This window comes from Natrix helvetica (assembly GCF_964273705.1).
Source record: "Natrix helvetica genome assembly, chromosome: 4".
NCBI lineage: Eukaryota > Metazoa > Chordata > Lepidosauria > Squamata > Natricidae > Natrix > Natrix helvetica.
The window spans coordinates 146,836,812-146,859,071 of NC_138550.1; the positions used below are offsets into that span (position 1 = coordinate 146,836,812).

Sequence of the window (22,260 nt, forward strand, 5' to 3'; positions counted from 1 at the left end):
CAACAGTGAGAAATGGTCATAAGTCACTTTTTTCTGTGCCGTTGCAATTTTGAATGGTCACGAAACAAACGGCTATAAATCAAATACTACCTGTATAGGATATAAACAAATATTGTTTTGCTCTGCGAATCTAAATATTACTTATTTCTATGAAAACAGCAAATGATTAATAAAGTATAAAAACCAAAGGTAACAAAACATGATTTGCTGGTAAACCAGGACTCGGGAAGTTCATCTGTACTTACAAAGTTTACTGGGACATACCAGCTATGGCTGGAGATAGGAAAGGAATTTTGCTGAATTTTTTACCTAAATAGATTTATTTTCTTGAAATAAAGTTGGGGATGAATTATGCCAGCTTTAGCCTGGGGGTATTTGAGTGGCCTCGCAAAGGCCCTTTCCTAAGAAGCACAATGCTATTATCCAGGAGATGGCTCCACATTTCTTTCAGAGTAGTTGAGACTCCAACAGCAGATGCTGGAATGCCAGGATTTCATTGATTTCACTGTACATATTATGTCTAAAACAATAGTATAAGAGGGACGTGGTGGCTCAGTGGCTAGGATGCTGAGCTTGTCGATCAGAAAGGTTGACATTCCTAGTACTACGTAACGGAGTGAGCTCCCGTTATTTTCCCCAGCTTTTGGCAAGCTAGCAGTTCGAAAGCAGGTAAAAAAATGCAAGTAGAAAAAATAGGAAACAAAGGGAGGAGGAGCCAACGTCGCGACGATATGGACCTGCGGTCTTGATCCTCCGAGACCGCAGCCAATACTTTTGCCGCTGGGTGGTCCAATTGGACCTAAACAGGTTGATAGATGAAAGGGTATGATCTAAAACTAGTTAAACTTAGTGAAATTTAGTGACAATAGATATAGTTAAATAAATAATTGATAATGATAATAATGTATACATATTTATTGCTATGATAAGTAATAATTGGATATGAATATTGAATGGTACCTATGAAAGGAAGATTAGAATTTTTTTGGTTATATATAAAGGTTAATAAAAAAGAACTTAGTTAGATTTAGTTAAGTTTTGTTTATTGGGGGGAAAATGTTATGATAAAGGACACAGTCAAATAAAGGAGGGATAATGATAACAACATATATATATATATGCATGGGTACAACATAAGGAAAGTGGGTGTAAATTGTAAACAGTGATTTGGAATGGAGGATTAGAAATTTTTGTTACTAAATATTATGGATGTTTAGCCAGAATAGGCCATAAGGATTCAGTGTTATTGGAGGATGTTAGAAATAGCAAATGAAATGCCAGTATGTGGTTATGTCTTAAATCTTGATATATTTTATGATAGACATTTAAACAATTATAGTCAAATGATAATGGGGATAGTATGATGGTAATATGTATAAATATATCTGAGTTAAAATACTTGAGTTAATATGAATTATGGTTGATGACTGTGGAAGAGATGCACGAAAGTTTTTTGTAACCAATTGATACACTTTCTACAGTATGTAAAGAAGGAGGATTCTTTGTGTTGTGTCTGTTTTGAAAATTAAAAATTAAAAAAATGTATATAATAATAAAAAGAGAAAAAATAGGAACCACCTTTGGTGGGATGGCAACAGTGTTCTGTGCGCCTTTGGTGTTTAGTCATGCTGGCCACATGACCACGGAGAAGTCTTTGGTCAGCGCTGGCTCTTCGGCTTTGAAACAGAGATGAGCACTGCCCTCTAGTGTCAGGAATGACTAGCACGCATCTGCGAGTAGAACCTTTACCTATAGTATTGTAAACATATTTCACGTAGCTTACAATTCTCTGCTGCTTTTTTACATTATCATATTTCAAAAAAACTATGACCACAAATGAAAGATTTTATACTGACAGTTTTCTTGTTTGACAATTAATGATAAGATACTGATATAAATTTATCTAAATTTCAGACCTGAAAACCACATGTGCAGTTGGAAAAAAGAGTATTGTTTGTTTTACTAGGTTTTTACAATATTTTGGAAACTTTCAGGGCTCAGGTTTGAAGAAATGTGAGACACAGAAATGTTTCTGTTATAGACTATATTTTTTGTGAAAAGAAATTTGTTTATGCCAATGTGATACGTAGATATAAAAAACAACTGCTAGAAGTTAATAACAACAAAAATGTCTTCGCATATACACAATGTGGTATTCAGAGCTTGCACATGTTTTGTCAATTTTGACAAGGGAATAGCTATTCACTTAGATAAAGCTTAAAAATATATTTTAAGGTTTCTTTCTATATCTATATCTATATATAACCAATTACGCTGTGTTTAAGTATAATGACAATGAAGATCATACATATGTTTAATATTATTTGTTTCCAGCTGCATTGGGTGGTACTTCCAGCAAAGACAAGTTACCTTGAAAGTAAAATTTATTTTATGCTTCTATTAAAGAAGGATCAGTCACTTCTAGCAGCAATTTTTGAATGTCTTGAAAAGTAAGGAGAAACTGTTTAGTTATTTAATATGTCACTTAATTATATTGTAAGGTCTGAATAGAAATGTTTATGGGATCTTCTGTTTCAAGTGTTAAAATAAATTAATTGGCATTGGTTCCACATTATGGTAAAATAGATACGTAGCAGTGTAATTGCCTGATTGGCCTCAAGCAGCAAAATGTCTTGAGCCAGTCTAAGTTCTATTTTTTGGAACTGTAGTGTTAGATACCAGAATCAGTTACAATTATTTACACCAAGGTCCCCTGTTCCGGTGGGAACAGAGATTCAACCTGATTGGTCGAAGGGTCTGACAGCTCCCTATTAAAGGGCTGCTGTCAGACTGAACCTTCGCTGAATTGTACATAGTTGTTTCAGAGTTAATAAAGAGCTGTTGCTGCCTAAGCCTGAGTGTGCCTATCCTTTACCCGATCTAACACTGGCATGGTACTGGGGCACTTATCTGTTAGCGGTGCAAACCCGCAGTGAGCTCCGAGCAAACCAGCTCTAGAAGCTCCAGCCGTGGTCTGGGAAAAGTTCCAGAAGCTTCCACCAGGCGAAGCTGCAGAGTCAACAGGTTAGTCCAACCTGACTGAAGAACACCCACCAACTGAACAGCGCAGGTCTGGGCGAGCCATCAGAAAGCACGCCTACCTGCGTGACTACGTCACAAGTCGGTTGATCCCATCTAAGAGGGGAGGGGTGTTAGATACCAGAGTCAGTTACAATGGTTTACACCAAGGTCCTCTGTTCCGGCGGGAACAGAGATTCAACCTGATTGGTCGAAGGGTCTGACAGCTCCCTATAAAAGGGCTGCTGTCAGACTGAACCTTCACTGAATTGTACATAGTTGTTTAAGAGTTAATAAAGAGCTGTTGCTGCCTAAGCCTGAGTGTGCCTATCCTTTACCCGATCTAACATGTAGAATAATTTCAAATTTGGGTAGGATTGCTGAGAAGAATGATGTACTGTACTAGGTTATATAACATAATGAATCTCAAGAATGATCCTATTTGGAGCACTTTTTAGAAATATGGACAGAAAATCTGATCAATCAAATTAAGCTTCCAAAGACTGTTTATTTTTATACAGGTAGTTCTGTACAAAGGACAACTTTATCGAGTGCAAAATTGCTATTGCTAAGCAAGAAAATTGTTAAGTGAATTTCCCCCCATTTTATGACCCTTTTGTTGCAACAGTTGTTAAGTGAATTGTTGCAGTTGTTAAATTAGAAACACAGTTGTTAGGTGAATCCAGCTTCTCCATTGACTTTGCTTGTCACAAAAGGTGATCACATGACTTCAGGACACTGCAACCGCCATAAATAAGAGCTAGTTGCCAGTTGTTGGAATTTTGATCAAAATTTGACCAAAAACTTAATAAAGAAAAAAAGTAAATCTTCCAATCAATTTTTCCATAACACCATCTTTTTCTATGAGTTTACAAATAGAGTCAATTTGGCATGGGAAAAAAGTTTGAATAATAATATTCCATTGCATAAGTATCTAACTAACATAAAGCAATTATTTCCAGAGATACCAGAGTTTTAGTGTTTTTACAGGAAAATTCAATAAAAGGTGCTATGTATGTATATTCCAAACTTAATTGAAAAATTAATACTAATTATTGCTTTCTAGTATTTAATACTTGACAATAGGTAAGCATGAGGATATAGCTCCAGTATCAGAAAAGCAAATGCTCCTCATTAAGTATTCACAATCTTCTGTAACTAACATCCTACCTCATTCTCAACCACTTTTATTTAAACATCCACATTAACTGGTTCAATGGTAGTGTCTTGAGAAGGGGGCACACCACTGACTTTTAAGTTTGGCACTATTGCCCCCAAAGGAATTTGCAATCATTTAAACCCACTCCCATTTTTCTTGACTGTAGGTCAAACCAATCGGGAAGGTGAAGGATCATGCCCACAATGACAATGCTCCTCTCATAGAGGATAGGGTTATTTCCTCAGAATTTACAGTTTTGAAGGAATCCCAAATGCCACCCTTGTCATTCCTGCAGTCGTCTAGGAGGGGCGCCAGAGGCGAGTCTTGAGGGACCATCTTGGGAGGAGTTTGACTCTGTTACTGCCGAAGATATGGACAGGTTGCGTGGTCGACTGCGAGCCACCGCATGTTTACTGGACCCGTGTCCCTCCTGGCTTGTACTGGCATCCTGGAAGGTCACACGAGGCTGGCTCCAGGAGTTAGTCAACGCCTCCTTGAGAGAGGGGTTCTTGCCAGCCGTCTTAAAAGAGGCGGTGGTGAGGCCCCTACTCAAGAAGCCTTCCCTGGATCCAGCTATATTAGCTAACTATCATCCTGTCTCCAACCTTTGCTTTTTGGCAAAGGTTGAAGAGAGTGTGGTGGCACAACAGTTCCCACGCCACTTGGATGAAATTGATTATCTAGACCCGCGCCAGTCCGGTTTCCGGACTGGCCACAGCACAGAGACAGCTTTGGTCACGTTGGTGGATGATCTCTGGAGGGCCAGAGATGGAGGTTGTTCCTCCATCCTGGTCCTATTATATCTCTTGGCTGCTTTTGATACCATCGGCCATGGTATCCTATTGCGCCGTCTAGAGGGGTTGGGGGTGAGGGGTACCGTTTTGCGGTGGTTCTCCTCCTACCTCTCTGGCCGAGCGCAATGTGTGCTGACGGGGGGCAGAGGTCGACCCTGAGGCCGCTCACTTGTGGGGTGCCGCAGGGGTCGGTCCTCTCGCCTCTCCTGTTCAACATATATATGAAGCCGCTGGGTGAGATCATTTGCGGTTTTGGGGTTGAGTACCATCTGTACGCTGACGATACTCAGCTGTACATATCTACCCCGAACCACCCCAACGAGGCCGTCGAAATGATGTCCCGGTGCCTGGAGGCCGTACGGATCTGGATGGGCAGTAACAGACTCAAACTCAACCCCTACAAGACGGAGTGGCTGTGGTTACCGGCACCCCGGTTCAACCAGTGGGTTCCATCACTGGCCATTGGGGGCAAACAGCTGGCCCCCGTGGAGCGGGTGCGCAATTTGGGCGTCCTCCTGGCTGCCCGGCTGTCAATGGATGACCATGTGACGGCCGTGGCAAGGGGGGTGTTCCACCAGGTTCGCTTGGTGCGCCAATTGCGCCCCCTATTGGACTGGGGTGTCCTGCGCACAGTCATCCATGCACTGGTGGCGTCCCGACTGGACTATTGCAATGCTCTCTACATGGGGCTTCCCTTGAGATGCACCCGAAGGCTGCAGTTGGTCCAGAACGCGGCTGCGCGGGCAGTTATGGGAGGTACCAGATACTCCCATGTAACACCTCTCCTGCGCGGGCTGCACTGGCTACCTGTGGCTTTTCGGGTGCGTTTCAAGGTATTGACTATCATCTTTAAAGCGCTCCATGGCTCAGGACCTAGCTACCTGCGGGATCGCATCCTGCCCCATACATCCCTGCGGCCGATTCGCCCTCACAGGGAGGGACTCCTCCGGGTGCCGTCCACTAGGCAGTGCCAGCGGGCGACGCCCAGGAGTAGGGCCTTCTCTGTGATGGGCCCGACCCTCTGGAATGACCTCCCCCCCGACATTAGAATAACGACCGATCTCCGCTCTTTCCGTAACAAACTAAAGACCCACCTGTTTAATTTAGCTGGCCTGGCCTAACTGTAACTTTTGTGTCCCTCTAGCCTGTATTTTAAATTTTAAATGTTTAGGGATAAATTTTATAGGTTGTTTTAATTTTTAACTATAATGTACAGCCTACCATATAATTTGTTTTAATGGGTATTTATAATTATCTAAGTTTGTATATTGTTTTATTGTGGTCTGTACACCGCCCCGAGTCCCTTTGGGGAGAGGGGGCGGTCTATAAATTAAATAAAATAAAATAAATAAATAAATAAATTTTAGATTCTAGAAAGCATTTCACTTGTTTTCAGATGGAAGCAGAGTATCATGAATCACATAGCAATCACAATAGAACCTAGACTTATATACCGCTTCACAGTGCTTTACAGCCCTCTCTAAGCAGTTTACAGTCAGCATATTGTCCCCAACAATTGGGTCCTCATTTTGCCGACCTGAGAAGGATGGAAAACTGAGCCAACCTTGAACCAGTGAAAATCGAACTGCCAAACTGCCAGCAGTCAGCAGAATTAGCCTGCAATACTACATTCTAACCACTGTGCCATCATGGCTCTTCTCATGTCCTTTACTCCCAATCTGTACATTCATAAAAAAGAAAAGTGGAGATTGAATGTTTAAGATCAAAAGAACCATACTAGAGACCAGGGGTTCCCAATCCCCTGTCGGTGGACTGGCAATAGACCACGTAGGCCAGAAACCAGGCAGTGCAAAGAAACAAAGCCCCATCTACTGGATGCAGATGAAACCCTTCTGCCCCATCTACTGGATGCAGATGAAACCCTTCTGCTCCACAGAAAAACCTCTCTTCACAGAACTGGTCCCTGGTGCCCAAAAGGTGGGGGCCACTGCTATAGATATCTTTTGATTGATTCATATGAATGGTAAACTATCAAGAATGATTTTTTTAAAAAAATACCTGCAGATTCTCCCCCCCCCCCAGCATTTAAAATGTAATAGACACAAAGTCCGATAAATGTTTCTTTGACATACCAGTATGTCTAGGTCCATCTCGGAGGGTAGACTGAAAACTTAGTCAACGATTATAGATAGCAAGCTTATTATGTTTTGTCCTGTGTTAATATCAAAAGGCAAAAGCAAGTTAGGTTAACATACAACTACAACATGTAACTGATCTCCGTAGTAGCTAAAATCATATATCCGGGTACAATCCAATCTATCCTGTTTAAGATTTTGTTGGATGACATCCCATTCTAAAAAGTTCTCAATATTAGGTTGCTCTGTCAAAATAATTTAAAATCTTTCATCCTAGATTTGTGAATCACTTTTGATACTTTACAGGTACATGGTAGATCAGCCCAACCTATTGAATGCCAACTATTGATTGTATTTACTTACATTTAGCTAAGACGCCTCTTCCTGCAAAATTTTTACAATTTACTCAGATTAACTGGGTAGGTCTGTCTCCAGGGTGGGGCTGACTTTTTCTGAGGTACTAGAATTGCTATTTGCACTTTAAAGAATGCTTTAAAAATATCTTTTCTAGTTGACCTGTAACAATATTTCATTGTGTATTTTTTTAAAATAAATGCTTTAAAAATCTTGGGTGGCAGTTTATAATTTAATGCTACTATGGGATTTGTTGTTTAATATGCTTCACTTTTATATACCGCCCAAAATTTTTATAATCAGAAGTTTAAAAGGCAAATAATCTCCTTTTTTCTTTGCTTAAAATAGCTGCTGAAAGAAACTGATAAGTATTAAAATATACATGCAATGTTAAATCATTAAAACACATCACTGCATTAATTATGAAATAGAAGGAGAAATAAGGAACAGAAGTTCATGATCCATAATTGATCTTAAGTGACAACATAATCCAATGCTGGTTTAAAAGAGAATTTTCAATTTCCGATGGAATATAGGTGAAGAAGCAGCTGACCTTACATAATGCTCTGTCAGGCACAGTCATGGTGTTGAGGTATATACAAGGGTTTTAAATACTTGGTTGATAGAGTAATAGCCCTGTAAGTATCTTGTCCTGTATATATCTTTAGCAGTAATGCTCTGCAATTTGAATTGTACTTGTAGGTGAACTAGTAACCCCAGCAGTAGCTAAAATAAAGATGCCATGTGATACCTGAATTGAAAATTTTGAATTGCTTTTAATTCAGTTTGAAATAAAATACATTATAGTAATTACATTAAGACATTACTAATATATGCAGGATTGTGATCTTGTCAGATTCTACCAAGATGGAAAGCAATGATCTACCTCAAAGTAATGCAAAATCAATTTTATTTATTTATTTATGCAAATTAAATGCTTTAATTAATAGCTGATCATTTAATAGTAATCTCCCAAGTCATTCTTGTTTTAAAGGAAAATTTAATTAGAACGGTCTTTTTTCCTGTATAGTAATAGACTCTTTGTACAAAGGATTTCGATTTTGTCTGGCTTTACCTTTACTACTTTATTCACATCAAATTTCTTTGGGTCAGTTACTAATCTTATTGAAATGGATCATTAGGAAGACACACAGACCTTCACAATTACTTCTTAGGGTTCAGTCTTTTCCCCACCACTAGCATCAGTGACAGTAGCATCCATCACATGGTTATTTAACTTCCCTATGGATGGGCTCCTCTAAGCTGTCTTGCTTTATACAATATCTCTTCCTCAGCTCAGTAAACTTGTTACTGTTATCTAGGAAGAAGGAAAACAGGTTTCATTTTTCCAACAATCATCTGTCACAACATCTTCATGTGTGTGCTGTTGTGCTTCTGTATCTGTTTTTTCTTCTATCATATAGTATATCCCAGTGGCTAGAAATGAAGTCTTATGTGTGCATTGAAAATAGTGATAGATTCCCCTGAAATTTTAGCCTAGCTAAATACATTTTTTAATTGCAATCCCCCTCCCCCACAAGCATATGTCATCATAAATTATCTGCTAAACAATTAGTTTAGGCAATTTTCCTATTTATTAAATTATCAGTTTATTAGTTTAGACTAAAGTATCCTTTTTTTCACAAAAAGTTTCTCTTCATTTCTGTAACTACCATATTTTTGGAGTATAAGACGCACCTTTCCCCCCCAAAAAGAGGGAGACGTTTTTTGCTTGTTTTTGCACTACCATACCCCCCCTGCAGCCCCCAGGAGCACTTTGCAGGCCTCTCAAACTCTCTGCAGGCCCCGTTTTTCACAAAAAATGAGATGTGCAGAGGATTTGGGAGGCCTACAGAGTTCAAAAACCTTTTTTTTAAATTTACCTCTTCAAAATCTTGGTGCATCTTATACTCTGGTGCATCTTATACTCTGAAAAGTATGGTAATTAAAAATGTAGGTGCAATGAGATATATTGTGAAGTCATCTTGTACAAGTGATAAAAGAAGTTTTCTAAAATGAAAAATACCAGATTTGTAGTAAGAAGTTGAAGGGAAAAATGTTATCTGGCTTGCCTTATGAGGCAAAAGAATATAATAGAATAACAGAGTTGGAAGGGACCTTTGAGGTCTTCTAGTCCAACCCCCTGCTTAGACAGGAAACCCTGCACCACTTCAGACAAATGGTTATCCAACATCTTCTTAAAAACTTCCAGTGTTGGAGCAGAAAGAAAGACTTGCAAATGTTGATCAAAAGTATTTTTGGTATAAAATCAGTTCTAAACGTTCTTGGGATAAATAAACAGGAAAAGTTACCATAAGAATGGAGGACCAAGCACAATATAGCCCTTCAAACAAAATGAATAATGACAACAACAAAAAAAGCAAAATAATATTTCTTGGGACATCCACAAAAAAAAAGAGAAAAGAAATTGAAATATTATTCTATTATCAAGAAATACACATATTTGCTGGCTATCATTCAACATGCTAAGCAATATTAATATTAGAATTAGAATAAATATTAGAATACTCTGGCTTTTGGTGGCATATAAAAATAAAAGGTTCTCAAGAGAAAAGGTTCTATGACATAAATGATTCAGAAAAAAAGTTGTTTGTTATCCCAAATTATTCCAAAGTAACCATCTGTGAAAAAAAGAAGCTGTGATTCAAAAATTGTTTACAATTATGTATATTTTCTGACCAAAAAGGCAAAATGTTACTAGTAGACTATTCCTTGTCACTTTTTGTGAATTTTCATTCAGAATTCATTGAGAAACTTAATTCTGCAGGATAGGCCCAAAGGTGCTTTTTTTCAAAAGGCAATTGGACTTTCTTTTTCCTTGAAGACGTTTTGCTTCTCCTCCAAGAAGCTTCTTCGGTTCTGATTGAAGGGTGGAGGATGGAAGGATTTATGTATATTCCTTGTGGTCCTCTGGTCATTAGGACTCTTTGAGAGCTGTTGAGGCCACTTGGAGGTTTATCTGTACTTCAAGAATCACCCAAAGACTGCAAATGGGTGTGGAACCTTCTTGGAACTGCTGAAAGGATTATGTTGTAAACAAAAGATAGGTAGTGTTGTATCCCCTCCTCCTGTTGAAAGAGGGCTGTTCAAACGAAATGTAGATGGCCTCTTTGACCCAAATTGACCCATATGCCAATATATAGTTTCTGTTTGTATAATTCTGTCCCTCACCCCTTTCAAAGAGTGTTGATCCACTTCAATATAGTTGCTGGTATTTCCTGATTTTTATTGCCTTCAAACACTAATACCATGTTTCTCCGAAAATAAGACAGGGTCTTATTTTCTTTTGACCTCCGAAATAAGCACTTGGAATCAGGGTAGTTAACTGTTTCTAGTTTGTAATGTTTCCTATCAGTTTCAGATACTCCCATGACATTGGATCCCATAACAGGCTGTCCTCAACTCATGGCAACAATTGAATCCTAAATTTCCATTGCTAAGCAAGACAGTTGTTAAGTGATTTTTATCCCATTTTACAACCTTTCTTGCCACAGTTGTTAAGTGAATCACTGAACTTGTTAAGTTGGTAACATGGTTGTTAAATGAATCTGGCTTCCCCATTGACTTTGCTTGCTATAAGTCACAAAAGGTGATCGCATAACCCTGGGACTCTATAACCGTCATAAATACAGGCCAAGCATCCAAATTTTAATCAGGTGATGGTGGGGATGTTGCAATAGTCATAAGTGTGAAAAATGATTATAATTTTTCAGTGCTGCTGTAACTTCAAATTGCCACTAAACAAATGGTTATAAGGACTAACTGTATTTTACTAAATATCTGCAATAATGATAGGACTCCCAGATGCTGTTTAAACAGCTTTAATCCAGGTTTAAGAAAACATGAAATAATATATACAGATAAAGCATGAATTGTTTTTAGCAAAAAGCAAGAAATGCTTCAAGTACGTTTGTTATTAAAAATACATTTTTTAAAAAAATATCTTTTTAGCTAGAACAAATTTAACTGGTAATTTCTGTCTTCGGAACATTAAATAATACATTTCTCTTTCAGAGGTATATATGATATAATGAACACATTCAGAAGAAATATGGAAAATGACAAACAACAAATATTAATGATTACTGAATATGTGGTAACTAAGTTTAAGAAGCTTAAACTAAAGTTTCTTGAAGATAATGGACTCAAATTAATGGATTAAAAATAATACTGATTCCTGTGGGTCTATTATAATTATTACTACAGTCAGCTCTATTATTTCATGATGCTCTCTTTTATAATATAAGTTTGGAACCAGTCCAATAAATGCGAACTGAATGAAAACTGATTAGAAGCATATATGATTTATATATGGTTTATTTATGGTTTAGCATACAAGATTTATAGCAGATGATAAAATGAATATCAGTATGAATATCAGTATTGACTGTTTACTGAGCTGAACATACATGTTTTGAATTCAGACTATTGAAAACAGTGTATCTCTGCACATTTCAGAAAAAATACCAAAGAGCTTAGAAATTAAATTGCTATGAGAATATTTAAAGAAACCAGATAAGCATCTTTCCTTCACATTGTTTTTAAAAATGCATATTTCCTAATGTATAGAAACCGGTCTAACATTTCTTGAAGTTTTGAAAAACTGCCTTGTTTGGTCAAAATCCTGTTGAGTGCAAACAAGTGGAAGTTGCATTAATTTTTTTTTAAATAAATGCAATATCTCATATTTTTATTTTGTCTTGTACTATAAATGTTTTGGAGTAGAAAGTAATCTAAATCTAGATCTTAAATTCATATATCTAAATATACCTTCATTCTAGTCAGCTTTTAGAATGGGAAAGGTTGGTCTAGAACTTTTAGTAATAGAATAAAAAATTATCCCATTAATCATTTGTTATTCTCTGAATTTTTTATTTCATTTCTAAAGTGAATTCTTCTCCAATTTCTTATAACAATTTGTTAATTTTTAGAATATATATTTTATATCTGTGCATAGTAACCGTTTAGTTTATACTTTTATATTATATATAATTTTGAGTTTAAATTCTCCCTGCCATGCAGAGTGTGTGCAGAAAGTACACATTAAAACACATTTAAATACAATACAAATATAATACAATGTAATGCTGTAAATATAATTTATTTTTTAAAGAAATTTAAAAATAATTTCCTATTTTTTAATTCTTTCAAATGTTTTATTAGCATTACTAAATTAGAGGTTGTGAAAATATTTAACATTGCCTTTCTTTCTAAAATTCATGCTTTTTCTTTACTGCTATGGATTTATTTATGTCACTTTCTCTCTACACAAGACTTAGTATGGTTCTAAATTCAAAATTATAAAATTATAAAAACAATATTATTAGAATCAAGAAGAGTTAATATCATTGATTAAAATCAATATCAGGCTTTTTGTATATTTTAACATCTGGCATAAAGATGAACTGCCTGTAAACATGGAAATTGGTAATATGGCCCATATGCCAGCCATGAATCTTTGTTAGCTAATCGAATTTCTCATTTTAAAGTTATCCCAAAATGTTGTTGCAACATGTTTCACAAATTAACTCCGGGAAAGGAATTAGCAGGTTATTATCTTCATTGGTTGCCCTTCCGTTGTTACCAAAACAGTTTCTCTGACATTCCTACAGTTTTCTAGATTTCATAAGTCTCTCTCAATACATTACCTAGCAAGAAACTCAAATGTTTCAAACAATCAGAAGAACGACTTATCTGCTGTTCGGTTTAGTTCTTTCTTTGTAAATTCTCCAGCCATCTGGTACTGCCATATTGTAATGTGTTTGGGGAAAAGGTATTCACCAATCCTAATATAATGAATGCAGTTCCATAGAATAATAAGGTATATATTATTTAAGATACAGAGCTTGAATGCAAATGCCCATTTATTGCGATACGTTGCTGTAAAAATTAATATAATCTTTTATGGACACATTTGTTTAACTTTGCCCCATACATCCCTGTGGCTGATTCGCTCTCACAGGGAGGGACTCCTCCGGGTGCCGTCCACTAGACAGTGCCAGCGGGCGACACCCAGGAGTAGGGCCTTCTCTGTGATGGGCCCGACCCTCTGGAATGACCTCCCCCCCGATATTAGAATGAAGACTGATCTCCGCTCCTTCCGTAAGAAACTTAAGACCTACCTGTTCAACTTAGCTGGCCTGGCCTAACTGTAGTTCTGTGTCCCTCTAGCCTGTATTTTAAATTTTTAGGGGTAGATTTTTTAGGTTGTTTTAATTTTTAACTATACTGTACAGCCTTTTATTTAATCTGTTTTATGGGTATTTAAAAATATTTAATTTGTATATTGTTTTATTGTGGTCTGTACACCGCCCCGAGTCCCTTCGGGGAGAGGGGGCGATCTATAAATTTAATAAAATTAAATTAAATTAAACTGTGGTTTATAGAATAAATTAAATTGGTTGGTTGCATACAAGATAAGATATAAACCATCCGACTTACAAAGACCTTTATGTTAAAGTTGACAACTATTTAATCGAGGGGTGGGGTTCAAAAATTTCAGCAATGGGTTTTCTGCCCGGTTGCTGGATGGGCGTGACCGTGGTGGACATGGCCTAGTCGGCCTCTTGCACCATGTGAGTGGGTGAGTGGGTGTTTTTGCTTTCCCCAGGCTCCGGAGGTTTTCCTCAAACCTCTGGGAGGGCGAAAACTGCTTCCCCCAGGCTCCGGAGGCCCTGCAAAAGCCAGAAACGCCATAACACTAGGTGTGGGTTCTCCCGAAACTGGGCAAACCCGTGGCAGACCTCCCCTGATTTATTCTATATTTTGTGTAAAGTTAAAGCTAAAACAAAGAATAAAAACTCTGGCAACATTTTTGAGATAGTTCGTAATATCCCTGTTACAACTAAATATGAATTTCCCTGATTGTTATATCTCACTGTTGGGTGATGACAATGATAACCTAAAACACTGTCTCAGTTTTTATGAAATGTATGAAAAAATTTGCAAAAAGAATTTTATATTGGTACAGACATTGGTTCAGATTTTGCAGGCCTTCATACACTTTAAAATAGCCTTCTTTTTAAAAAATATTTGTGTAATGTTATTTTACTGTTGATTGCATTTTTACACCACACAAACTGCTTTGAGCACATTAAAGAAAAATTATTTGAGATTTTTTAAGTAAGCTAAATCTTCGCTATTGGGGAATATTGAGATTTTAAAATAATAATAATTACCCTCTGTAGACAAATAAAAAGCCTGCATAGTGAATTATTAAAAGAACAAGATCCCTTTAAGGCTACCTTGAACATCATAGTTCCTTTGTATTACAGTATCGTCCTGGGCGGGACCCTCAACGGGGCTCTGATAATGTCTCCAACAAGTCTTCAGACAGTGATGTCAGCGATGTATCAGCAGTCTCGAGGACCAGCAGTGCATCCCGTTTTAGCAGCACTAGTTACATGTCTGTGCAATCAGAACGGCCAAGAGGAAACAAGAAAATTAGGTAAGAAACTACAGGTCTGCTTTAATTTTATTTTCCATGAATTGAGCTGGATCCCAGTACCTATCTCTTCCAGTACACTTTCTGAAATTTCAGTGTAGCCGTCTGTATTCGTTTATGTTCTTTGAAAGTAGGTTACTTACTTTCAAAACAAACTGTTTACTAAAACTCCACACCATAGGACAATTTAAAATAAATGTTCTGTATTATAATAGCAAGTCATGTATGGATCTTAATGACTACATTTCATAAATATACAGTATGGTAATGTAAACCTCATTAGGATGTTGCTAAAATAGGCCTGCTTTAATTCTGATTGTAGAGAGCCAAATTGTCTTCCATGTGAAGAGCTCATGATGCCTTCATTATGTGTACAGCTGTATGCACCTTCAGATTCCTCCAATATAATATTTAATGTTGGTAGTTGTTATGAATTTCACAAAGCCATAGAGCAGTATTACAGATGTGTATTTGTGTACAACACATGCAGAAAGATTCATAAATATTTTTCCCTGAATCTTAAAAGAATATCTACCGTGTTTCCCCGAAAATAAGACAGGGTCTTATTTTCTTTTGACCCGCTGAAATAAGCACTTGGCCTTATTTTTGGGTAGGTCTTATTATTTTTGAGGTGCAGGAGGCGGCGAGTGTGATCACCTCATGGCTGTTGCTGTGTTGCACTATTTTTGGGGCGGGCTTATTTTCAGGGGAGGGCTTATTTTAGCGCATGTGCTCAAAAGCCCAATTGGGCTTAATATCCAGGAAGGTCTTATTTTCAGGGAAACAGGTTATATAGATATTTTTGTCATTTATGTTATTGTACAGACTTCTTGCCATTTCTGATCTTAAAAATAGTAAGAGTCTATCTTAATTAGTTCATAGAATTGAGTGCATGTTTCCCCCCCCCCCCTCATCATTGCCATTTAGTATTTATTTTGTGGCTGTCCTCTCCCACCCTCAGTTCAGTAAAGGTTTTGATTCTGTCTTGCTTTCCTAACTGGGTTCTGTCTTCTTTTTCATTTGCTTGCATGCTTCCTCAATTTTTGTTACCCTCGGAAGATCACACGAGGGAAGAAAAGAGGGAGGGGAGGAAGGGGATGGGGAAGTATTCCTTGAGAAAGAAGAGGAGAATCAGGAACTGGAGGAAAAGTTGGATGAACAAGATGATGAAAAGGGGGAAGGGGAGGAGGTGACAAAGAACTGTGATGAGGAAGATAAAGAAGCAGAAGAGGATGAAGGGGCCCAAGAGGAGATAACTGAGGAAGGAACAGAAACAAGCAATAAAGAGGATTTGCAAAGGAGATACTCACAGGATGATCTCAGGTAAAATTAGATCTCCATTTATTAGAGGGTTCTATCATTTGCAGTAGCATCTTTGTGTTTCCTTTTTGTATCCATCATTACATTTTAGCTTACTATTTTAATAGTCAACCAATGTTCTATTTTGTTAAATTATTTTACAAAATAAATAACAAATTACAGAAATGTTGCCCATTTTGTATAGCAGTGGTTCTCAACCTTTTCTTCACTACTGATCTCCTTTAAATACCTTTTGTGGCCATGGTTCATGGCCACGGACCCCCAACACTTAATTCAGGATTTAAATCATAACATTTCTTCAAGCCTTCGTAGAGTCCCTGTGATGACATCATGCCCCCCCAGAGGTCAGCGGACCACAGGTTGAGAACCACTGTTGTATAGTATAGAAATTAAGGCCAACAATTGACCTTGATTCACATTAGGCTGAAATTCATGAGATAAGTATAGAAAGGCCATCTAGTTTTTAGATTTTTGTCATTTTAACAGAATTCTGTCATATCGACATATTTCACAATATAGAAATATAACATTCTGGAGCAATGCACATAGAATTCTTTAGGCAGAATGGATATTGATACGGATGGCCTTAGTGTCATTAATACAACCCATATGAAGAAAAGGCTATATTTTTCTTTATTCTTGTTCTCATAAAAGAATATTTTTTATCAGTGAGGATAATAATGGGTTACTCAAGCCATCCATTTTTAATGTATGTGCAGAATCTTTCGGAAATTGAGGGAATATGCTATAAAATTCTATTCTTATTTGGCGGGGACATACTTTGATCAATAATTATTAATGCTATTATTAGTATTATATCTTTTAAAGCTTTCAGAAATAGGGATATTATTACAGGTTTTGTTTTCTGAACATGAGCCTTTTCACGAAATCACAGATCATAGATCCTCTAGGAAGCCATTTAGCCATTGAATCCAAAACCACATTAAGTGCAGTAATTAAAACTGAAATATCTTGGATGCTTGAATGTATCTGTTGAAAATGAGCCAACCAGCTCTCTGGGTAACTGGTTCAACTGGACTTTACTGTTTTTCCCCCAATTGGAAACTTTTCTGGAATTGAAGTACACTATTTGGTGTCCTGCAATCTGTTATAACTTCTTCTGTGACATTCTTTTAGATATTTGAAGAATGTTAACGTAACTCTCTTGTTCTTCAGATTTTCCTTAACGGGTTGAGTTTAGAATTGTGATTTGGAAAATAGATTTATATAGCTGTAACCTAAAAGTGTGTCTGGATTTTTTTAGCCACACCATTCTACTGCAATCACAAAATATTTTTCAAATATTAATGATAAGCCAAATATCTCTTGCCCTACACTTGATTTATTTTTCTTAGGAGAAGACTTTGATTAAATCTCAATCTATTGCTTTTATCTATTTTTCCAACTTATCAAGATCGTTTTCAATTTTACTTCTGTATTTTAGGCTAGTAACTATCCCACCCAGTTTTATCTCTTCTACTGATATCATAACTAGTATTTTTTACCTTTTTATCCAAGTCATTAATAAAAGTGTTATAGAATACTGGGTTCAGGTCTAAACATGGTTGCATCCAGTTGGTATCTCTTTTCAGTTTGATGAAGAACCACATTTGAGGACTTTTTCAGATCACACAGGCAAAATACAAACTTTTCTTTCACTACTGAATTTATTTATTTATTTATTTATTATTTATTTATTATTCATATTTATAGACCGCCCCCTCTCCCGAAAGGGACTCGGGGCGGTGTACAGTCACTAAAATGCGCTATAAAATACATACATAAAAAAATTAAATAATTAAATACGTAGGTGGAGGAGGCTGCAAGACTGTATATAGAATAATAAATATAGTACATTAAAAGCTTATTAAAACCCCAAACCCAATTAAAATATCCCCGGGAGGTAAAACTAAGAAAGTGCCAGGCCAGCTGATTGAAATAGATGAGTCTTTAACTTTTGCCGGAAGGAACGGAGGTCGGTGGTAGTTCGAATGTCTGGGGGGAGGTCATTCCAGAGGGTTGGGCCCATCACAGAGAAGGATCTACTCCTAGGTGTCGCCCGCTGGCATTGCCTAGCAGACGGCACCAGGAGGAGCCCCTCTCTGTGTGAGCGGATAGGTCGCAGGGACGTGTGTGGTAGGATGCGATCCTGCAGATACCTAGGTCCTATGCCATGGAGCGCTTTAAAGATGGTAATCAATACCTTGAAACGCACCCGAAAGGCCACAGGTAGCCAGTGCAGCTCGCGCAGGAGAGGTGTTACGTGGGAGTAACGAGTACTTCCCATAATAACCCGCGCGGCTGCGTTCTGAACTAGCTGCAGTCTCCGGATGCGTCCCAAGGGAAGCCCCATGTAGAGGGCATTGCAGTAGTCCAGGCGAGACGTCACCAGCGCATGAGTGACCGTGCGCAGGGCACTCCGGTCCAGTAGGGGGCGCAATTGGCGCACCAGGTGAACCTGGTGGAACGCCCCCCTTGCCACGGCTGCCACATGGTCCTCCATTGACAGCCGGGCATCGAGGAGGACGCCCAAATTGCACGCCCGCTCCACAGGGGACAGCTGTTCACCCCCTATGGCCAGCGATGGGGTCAGCTGGCTGAACCGAGGCGCCGGTACCCACAGCCACTCAGTCTTGGAGGGGTTGAGTTTGAGTCTGTTGTCCCCCATCCAGACCCCGACGGCTTCCAAACACCGGGACATCACTTCGACAGCCTCGTTGGGGTGGTTTGGGGTTGAAATATACAGCTGAGTATCATCAGCGTAGAGGTGGTACTCAACCCCAAAACCACGGATGATCTCGCCCAGCGGCTTCACATATGCATTGAACAGGAGAGGCGAGAGGACCGACCCCTGTGGCACCCCACAAGTGAGTGGCCTCAGGGACGACCTCTGCCCCCCTGTCAACACACATTGCTTCCGGTCGGAGAGGTAGGAGCCGAACCACCGCAAAACGGTGCCGCCGACTCCCATCCCCTCCAACCGACGCAATAGGATACCATGGTCGATGGTATCAAAAGCCGCCGAGAGATCTAATAGGACCAGGATAGAGGAACAACCCCTATCTCTGGCCCTCCAGAGATCATCAACCAACGCGACCAAGGCTGTCTCAGTGCTGTGCCCGGGTCGGAAGCCGGACTGGCGTGGGTCTAGATAGTCGGATTCGTCTAGGTGTCGTGGAAATTGCTGCGCCACCACATTCTCAACAACCTTCGCCACGAAGGGGAGGTTGGAGACTGGACGATAATTAGCTAGCTCCATTGGGTCGAGCGAAGGTCTCTTGAGCAAGGGTCTCACCACCGCCTCTTTCAAGGCGGTAGGTAAGTATCCCTCACCCAATGAGGCGTTCACCAGGCCCAGGAGCCAGCCTCGTGTCACCTCCCAGGCTGCCAGTACCAGCCAGGAGGGGCACGGGTCCGTTAAACATGTAGTAGGTCGCAGCCGTCCACGCAACCTGTCCAAATCCTCGGGGGCAACAGAGTCAAACTCCTCCCAGAATGGTCTCTCAAGACTCGCTGTTGGCAGCTCGTCTGGTCCACTGACGGAGGCCCACCCGCTCCGGATCTGATCGATTTTGTCCTGAAGATATTCTCCAAACTCCTCTGCTCTACCCTGTAAGGGTGTCTCCCGCGCCCCCTGCGACAAAAGGGAGCGGGTCACCCTAAACAGGGCGGCAGGGCGGTTATCCGCGGACGCAATAAGAGCAGCACAATGTCTACGTTTGGCCGCTCTTATTGCCACAAGGTAAGTCCGCAAATAGGCTCTTACCTGTGTTCGGTCAGATTCGGAGCGTGAGGACCTCCACCTGCTCTCTAGACGTCTCCTGTGGCGCTTCATCACCCTAAGCTCCTCAGTAAACCAAGGAGCCCGGGTGGGTCGATGCCACAGGAGAGGTCGCAAAGGCGCCACCCGGTCCAAGGCCCCAGTCGTCGCCCTATTCCAGGCGGTCACCAGGTCCTCGGAGCGGGAGCGGGACAAGGCTACAGGAATTGGCCCAAGCTCTGTCTGGAATCTATCAGATTCCATCAGGTGCCTGGGGCGGTACCAGTTTATTGAGTCTGGTTCCGCCTCCTCGCGGTGGGGGATAGCGCCAGGGAAGTCCAGCCGGAGGGATGAGTGATCTGACCATGACAGGGGCGTGATGACTAAATCCCCTATTCCCAGATCACTCGTCCACTGTTCAGATACAAAAATGAGGTCCAGTGTGTGGCCCCCTTCGTGAGTGGGGCCCTGCACTAATTGGGTCAGGTCCATGGCCGTCATGGAAGCCATGAACTCCCGAGCCACCTCGGAAGCCGCTCCCGTTGACGGCAAGTTGAAGTCCCCCATGACCAAAAGTCTGGGAGTCTCAACTGCCGTCGCTGAGATTAGCTCGAGGAGCTCGGGCAGGGCTGCTGATGCATAGCGAGGAGCCAAGTATACAATCAGCAAGCCCCACTGCCTCCCTGGGCCCCAGTTCACACCAAGGGACTCACACCCGGGTATCTGAGGGACAGTGAACTCCCTCGGCTCTAAACATTCCCGCATAACCACCGCCACCCCTCCACCCTTACCCAGGGCCCGAGGCTGATGGAATGCACGGAAACCCGGTGGGCACATTTCCACGAGGGGTAAACCACCCTCGTGGCCCAACCAGGTCTCCGTTATCCCTGCAAGGTCTAGCTCCCCCTCTGAGATCAACTCATTAATGAGGGGGGCCTTGTTGATGACAGACCTTGCGTTGCAAAGCATCAGCCGCAGGCCCTGGCTCTGTAGGACCTGTCCACCTAGACTGCAGGGGTTGGTACAAGCGACCGGGCGTAACCAACAGCCGCGGTCTCCCAACCGACCTTGGGATCTTATCCTGTCCTCGCATCCCCTCCTCCCCGCGACCGTTGTAATAGGACAACCCTCTGCTTTAGTGACCTTTATATTCCCCCCCTCCACCGCATCCCTGTCCTTCCTGGACTCACCTGTCTGTCCGGCTCTGGCCCTCCTCCCGGTCTGATTAACCCTCCCCCCCACCCTGGGACCCCCTAAAAAAGATAAAAAACATTTTACTAAAAATCCCCTTAGCTTCCGGTTCCTGCACCTCTCGGGGTCCACGAACCCGTCCTCGAGGCGGGCCCTTGAAAGAGCCAAGGGCCAAGCCTGCGAGAGAGGGGCCTCCCGCAGGCGGAGCAAGTCTAACCTCGAATACGTTATTAAAAGTCCCAATAGGGTAAGGTACTGATAAAACAAAGTTGATAGGTCATAGCCGGCAGGGCTAGGGTCTCAATGAAGGACCAGAGTCTTAAAGTCTAGATGGTAAATAATAGTAAGTAATGTCTGGATGGTAACTTCAGAGGAAGATGGTAAGTAATAGGTGGTAAATAGATGGTAAATAATGTCTAAATGGTAACTAGATGGTAACTTCAGAGGGAGGGGGGGAAATGGGAGGTAGTCAAGTGTCGCAAATGGTGGGGAGAGGCAAAGATGGTAAATGGGAGAAAGATGGTTCAAATGGCCCCAGGTGAATAAAAATTCCTTAATGGGTGGGGGGGGCCTTCTTGTCCTGATTGTTTTAGGCTGGGCAGCTGCTCAGACCTGTCCATGGCTCCAAGTGCCTGCTCAAGCTGCTCAAGCCTGTCCATATCCCCAAGCCATGATCTCCAGTGGCCTCCAGGCTCCAAATCATCCCCAGCCATAATTCCAGAGCCTCACCGATGTCTTTGGTGCCTCTCCGGTGCTCTCCGGCACTCCGTTGCTCCTTCCTTGTTCCTCCCTGTGCCCCCGATGCTGGTAATGACCCTCCGGTGCCTCCGGTAACTCTCTGGGGGCTCTCCGGGGTTCCTTCCCTTTGTTCCTTTCTCTTTTTACTTTTCGGCTTTTCGGCTTTTTTAAATTTGCCGGCATCAGCGCTGCCCGCGCAGCCGCACTGCGCCGTCGCCATGTTCACAGGCTTCTTCCCAGCCGATTGCCGCTTACGATCTTCAACTCCTTCCTGCTCTCCGATCTTCACCGACCACCCTGGAAGGCCAAAACTGGCCCAAAACAAGCCAGGGTGGTCGGGCTATCAACTCTCAGCCCCCTCTGAT

At 40.7% G+C, this 22,260-nt stretch overlaps 1 protein-coding gene across 4 annotated transcripts in view; it reads left to right on the forward strand.

Annotated features, from left to right (window-relative positions):
* RIMS2 (regulating synaptic membrane exocytosis 2) overlaps nt 1–22,260 on the forward strand; it is a gene marked incomplete at its 5' end in the record, with an annotated part of 310,377 nt that overhangs the window by 243,043 nt on the left and 45,074 nt on the right. For 3 of the 4 annotated variants that reach the window (XM_081953026.1, XM_081953023.1, XM_081953024.1), the window contains one exon: nt 14,717–14,889. In XM_081953026.1, coding sequence (XP_081809152.1) covers nt 14,717–14,889 — 173 coding nt within the window. Of the gene's footprint in view, nt 1–14,716; nt 14,890–16,111; nt 16,210–22,260 lie in introns of those variants that run through there. The other variant, XM_081953025.1, reaches the window with a different exon arrangement.